Genomic DNA, 6000 nt, shown 5'->3' with positions numbered 1-6000 from the left:
TCCAAAAATTATATTTTTTCTCTTCTCTATTCATCTTCTTCTTCGTCATGGGACCTCCGCAGCTGCATCGTGCCTGCCCAAACCACAACTACATTTGCAGCATCATGTCTCAAATCTCTGCCGAACATTTCCATGCTGCCTCGAAAGAGAACGTAGATTAACAAAAAATCCAACCATAAATTTGCTTTGAGTAGTGCAAACTTAGAGTTAGAGCTTGCACGAGCATATCCAAAAGCTGAGACGGAAACAGCCGTCCATCGATTACAATAAGTCGCTTACGTACTTCACTTATGCAATTTCGGCCGGCCATGGCCTAGCCCAAATCGCCCTTAAAAAATTTCTGTCATCTCACCTGGCCTTAGTTAGATCTGGGCTCACCCAGATCAAGGCAAGGTAGCCTGGCCCACGGCCACGGTGACAAAAGGAATGTATACTCCACAGAGATTTATTCTCGAATCAATCATTAACTCCACAATTGCAAGTCAAAAGAGAACGTACACTCACAAAAAATCCGACTATAAATTTGCTTCGAGCAGTGCAAACTCACCGTTAGAGCTTGCATGAGCAGATCCAAAAGCGGAGACGGAAAAAGCGGTCCATCGACTTCAACGGGTCGCTTCCGTGCTTCACTTCTGCGAGGAGAATTTCATGATTGGCCGGCCGTGGCTTAGCCCAAATTGCCCTTGAAAAATTCTGTGATCGCCCAACCTTGCTTAGATCTAGGGAGGCCATTGCAGCCATGCACTAGGCCAGCCTCACCCAGATCTAGGCAAGGTGGCGTCGTCTGCGGCTGCGATGGTCAGGACAAGGCTGCCCTGCCTACAGCCATGATGACCTTGCCCTAATGTCAGGCGAGGCTTCATGGCCCTCATCTGCGGCCGGAACTATCAGTGTTGTGGTTGTTTTTACATACAACTTGGGTCATTAAGTTCGTTGCTTTAGCAACTCTTCCTTACTCTTCTTGCTAGATGAAAAAGTTGAAGAGGGAATAAGAGAAAGAAATTAATAAAAGAAAATAAAAAGAAAAGAAATTTGTCTTTACATGAAAATATCTCTGATCGGCTGAAATATTTGGTCAGCCGCCATGGTTAGACCCTTATTGAAGACTGTCATGGTCATTTTAATACCTTACTTGAAATAAAATCCATTATGAGTTCTTTTTCAAGATAATGAGGGCACTTGATGCGCTTATTTGAAATTTTTATTAGAATTGGATGAATGTCATTAACAATGATTTTGTACATAAATGGAAATAAAATAATTTTAAGGCCACGATTACCTTAAACCCGCTAGTTATTCGATCCATAGCCTTAGTGAGAATAGCTAGCTATTGTTGTACGACAGTCGTATTATCATTTACCACTTAAACTTCATTATCATTCAAGCCGCCGTACATGATCCAATTGTTAATATTGATTTTCTGTTAGTTCTTCGATGTTTTCAAAATGGAAATTGTTCCTAAAAGTTAAAACTGTATTTAATTTGCATATGCAAGTTTTTGCCATTTAGTATCTGAACATATATGGTGTCCTACCTTTTAATATATCTTTAGCGACCGGGAGGAATGATTATTTTTACCTTTCTTTTCTTAGTTCTTTGAAATTTCGAATTCAATAATTGATTTTTACCCATATATTATCTAAACATAAATGGTGTTTGGTAAACATTGTGTTTTAAGGAACAATTTCTACTCATAATTGGTTTTTTCTACTTTTGTTCCCTAGACGAGTTTTTAACCATTCGAAAGCGTTTGGTAATTGTACAAAATTTATATTCCCGAAATAAAAACGTGCTTTGTACAACTTTCAAATCTTTTATGACTTAGAATTTCTTTTAATTTTTAAATAATTTTATTACATTTTTCTTTATTTATCTTTTTTTCTTTTCTTTTTCCCTTTTCATCTTTTTCTTCCTCTAGCTAGTCGCCAGCCCCTCGTAGATGGCTAGCAAGGCCCTTAGCGAGGCTCAACTTAAGAAGAAGGAGAAGAGAAAAAGAAAGAAAAGAAAAGAGAAAATAATAATTTGGGTGTCCCAAATTTTCGGGTCATGAGGTCCGCCTCGCTCTCCCAAACCCATACCAAGGTTCGCGATACAGCAAGGCATCGATTGATGCAAGGAGAAAACACGGTCTCGTTGGGGGAGCAGCGAATCAAACGGTAGTCGCACCAACCCATCAGCGTCTGTGAGGTTGGTCACGACAGCAGGAGGGCAGCACCAGATCAACATCTTATCGTGGTAGCAGTGAGGTCACGTGGAGTCTCCTTGGTTCAGCCTAGAGGGACTCTCTCTGTTTTCTTTCTCTCGCTCTCGGGCTGCCGTTCCTTTTTTTTTCAATTGTGGCCGGGTATTCAACGTGTGGCCTCCAAAACTTCGTGATTGTTGATCACCGCCATGGTGAGGGATCGTGACAAAGCTGGCCGTTGTCAATGCAACGGATGATTGGCAAGGGGTCTCTAGGCACGGCCACCACAAATTTCATCTAACCGATTGCTAACCGTCTCCATGGCTAGTGACCGACTCTCCCAGCCTAGAGTTTTTTCCTTTCTTTTTTGGTTCCAAGAGAGCATCCAGATAGATTGCGTATCATGCAATTGTAAGCCAATTTTCTTTATTTCCTGTTTCTTTTCTTTTCCAGCTCAAATGAAATCTACTAAAGTATTTCTTGAAAGAAAAGAATATTTCATCCTTAAACTTCAATCTTCAGTAAAATATCAAAAAAATAATAATTTATTAGAAGAATAATATGAATCATTTATATTAAAAACAAATTGTTCTTTTTTTTAGGGAACAAAGAATTAATTTTTTTTATGACTTCTTTAGATTCTCTTCCAAATCTATTTTTCCAAATCTATTTTTCGAGAACAAAAGTTTTATCAAATGGATATTTATTTTTTATTCTTTTTATTTCGGGAATAAAAAAACAAAACTAGTTACTATTTGGCCTATTACCAAACAAGCGCTAATCAACTTCCAAAATTGCTGAATCATGAACAAAATCCTCCTGCGTGGTTGATTTATGGCATGCAAATCAAGAAGCATAGAGTAGTTATGTTCAAACAAAGCAAAAGAAAATAAGAAGTCTAGCTATATCCATCTTGCTTGTGTAAATCATAAAATTTTGTATCTCTCATTCAAGAAAAGTACAAAAAAAAGTTATAAATTTATTGCATTGGTACTAATTCAATATTAAATCTTTTAATATGATCAATTTAATTATAAATCATTTCACATTAGTATCAATTCAATCCATCATGCCACTTTAGAACGGAAATTGCATAAGTGGATGCCGGTCATCCTACGTGACACATCAATTGTCCTATGTGATACAACTAGCATTAAACAAATTTTTAATATATTTTTTGATTTTTTTAATATTTTTCATTTTTTCTTATCTTCCCTTTTTTATTTCTATTCTTTCACATTTGCTTGTGGCTAGTACTAGTCACCAGTAGATTCAGCAAGGACCGCCCTCACCCAGGTTGCGAGAGTCATACCCTTGCTAGATCTAGTGACAACGACCCTCAATTGTGGCCAATCGTCGACCATGGCCAAGATGAGCCATAGTGCAAAGGAGAAAAAATAGGAAAAATAAGAAAAATAAGAAAAAGGAAAAAAATTGAAAAATTATTTTAAAACGTCAACTTCAATGCTAGCCATGCCACGTAAGACGGCCGATGTCCACACTAGCAATTTCCAATCTAAAATTAGCAAGATGGACTGAGTTTATACTAATGGAAAATGGTTTAGAATTAAATTAGTCCAATTGAAAAGTTTAAGACTAAGTTGGTACCAATACAATAGGTTTATGATTTTTTCAGTACTTTTCCCCTTTTTTCTATATATGTATCTTCGAATTTTCGATTGGCCCTCAAACAGTAGTACATAACAACTGGTTGCATTTCCTAGACATCAAGATATTAGGCTCCTTTTTTTGTCGTTTCGAGATTGGTAATAATGAGTATGTTTTCATGAATTGGTAAGTGATTCTCCATGTACTTCTCTTGGCCAAAAGTAATTTTCCTATGTTTCGTGGTTAAGTTTTTTGTTCTTGTGACATGGTCCTTTATTTTCAAGTGCTTCCCTAGAAGCTGCAGCAGCTGTGGTCTCATGCCACCGCACAACATCTCAACAACTAATGAGGACCTGCTAGCTACCACATTGTGTCCTGATTGCTGTCCCTCTGCCCAGAAAATTCCCTATTTTCAGTCTCCGACCTATAGGAATTCCGTTTATTGGAATGAATCGATCTTAGGCTCGAAGGTAGACTGATAATGTCGGTGAAATAAATTCGTTTAGCTCGTCAATTATGCATGAAACGCAAGCAAGCGGGCACAGCAAGCTAATCTGTCGATCATTCAGGTGCGGACTAATGGGTCATCCAAATCGGTAGAAGAGGATAAAAGCATTTGGGAAATTGGGCTATAGTCAGAATTTTTATGATAATACTGAACAAGAGCGAAGAACCAGTCGTGCTCTATATCTGCAGCTGCCAATGCATCATAATTTCAGACCCTGCATTTCAAAGATTGAAACAAAACGAAGATGCTTCGATTTGCTTGTGAACGGAACACAGAGACAATGAAATGGAAGCGACTCGGCCACTCCTTAGGAAGATAAGATGATGCGACTTAGGAGACCAAAAGCATAAACCAAATCCTCGGCATGTCTGCTCGATTTTCTTTTCACTTTGCACGTAGATATATATCGACTGATCAGTTCCCCTAATCAAACAATTCCCAGTCCAGAGTGACTCTTGTAGAAGATTGCAAGCTGCCTTGGACTGTTACGATTCCAATTCGTGACTCGATCTGCTCGCTCTTGATGTCGGCCACTGCAGCATTTTTGCTTCCGCTCAAAGGGTCGGTGTTTCTCGCCTTTAGACTGTCAAGTATTCCCACAATGCTCTGGACTCGACAAACCTGTGCACGCGAAATGATCAACACACAGCTTTGACATCATTCCTTTTGCACTTGAGCTAAGCATTAACGGAAATTCGTCTTCTTTTTCTCTTGCTCGCATGATCTTTATCGAGTTCTGGATGGTTTATATCATGGAAAAAGCTTGAAATTACCATCCATTACACCAGTATCTCGGTAGATACATCTTCGTGTTCATTTCTTAGATTGATGTCATGCCCAAATCTATATGCATTAGGATCACCAACCGAAAATTCTCATGTTTGTTATCTAATCTAATGTCACATATTTGTATTGTCTGGTTGAACAATAATACCAACCTCAATCCGCCTTTCAACTCTTGCTTCTCCATCAGCCTCGATCGAGTCCAATTCGAGCAACTTCACCATGAGCAACTCTGTCAAGACAATGAATTCCTTGTCGTCAACCCGGCTTCCACTGCGAAGATCCGTCTCCAATGACACGACCTACCAAGGTGTCACAATTACGCAATCAATCCACTCAACAAAAAGAAGCAACAAAAATGCGTAGTCCGACAAAGTGACAATGCAGGCCAACCTTCTCAGATAGCTTATCAACCTCTGCTCTGACCCTGGCTACCGCCTCACGGGCCCGAGAAACGCCTCGATCTCCCATCCGGGCCTCAAGCCTGCCCTCTCGGCCGGCCGGGTCCTCCAGCGGAACCACTTTAGACATGTCTTTCACGACGGCCATGCTCCTCCTCTTGTTCACAAGCTGTGGTAGCAACAACTTAGTTACCTCAACAAGATACAATGACCCGAGTTGAATCTAGACACTGCAGTACATCTAGTCCATGTGCCTCTTGCTCAGATGGCAAGCTTCGTCCCTCGAGCACGCGCGGGCTTGGGAATGTGGTGAGGAAGATAAAGGGGAAAGTTGAAGAGGGTTGAACTGACAGTTAGTTGAAACTTGGGACTTTTCAGAGAAGGAGTAAGCAAAGGGAGAACACTCGATGGGGACATCTCTGCTGTCGTTTTTAGGTGCTTGCGGTTGGTTGGTTGCAATTCGGTCGCAATTTAGAAGCTGCACGCTCCTTCCCACTTCTTCTGTTACTCTGTTTTCT

At 39.9% G+C, this 6000-nt stretch overlaps 1 protein-coding gene across 1 annotated transcript; it reads right to left on the bottom strand.

The window, feature by feature from the left end:
- Positions 1 to 4405: 4405 nt before the first annotated feature.
- On the bottom strand, positions 4406 to 5823 carry LOC104422378 (BAG family molecular chaperone regulator 4). The gene is made up of 3 exons (XM_010034693.3): positions 5475 to 5823; positions 5237 to 5383; positions 4406 to 4919 (listed from the first exon to the last, which is right to left on the bottom strand). Exons 1-3 carry the CDS (start codon positions 5628 to 5630, stop codon positions 4722 to 4724), a joined length of 501 nt encoding a protein of 166 aa, XP_010032995.2. The 5' UTR covers positions 5631 to 5823; the 3' UTR covers positions 4406 to 4721.
- Between the last annotated feature and the right edge of the window lie 177 nt (positions 5824 to 6000).

This window comes from Eucalyptus grandis, chromosome 10, assembly GCF_016545825.1.
Source record: "Eucalyptus grandis isolate ANBG69807.140 chromosome 10, ASM1654582v1, whole genome shotgun sequence".
Classification (NCBI taxonomy): Eukaryota; Viridiplantae; Streptophyta; class Magnoliopsida; order Myrtales; family Myrtaceae; genus Eucalyptus; species Eucalyptus grandis.
The sequence above is the reverse complement of the archived record's forward strand: the minus strand, read 5'-3'. Positions and strand labels throughout refer to the sequence as shown.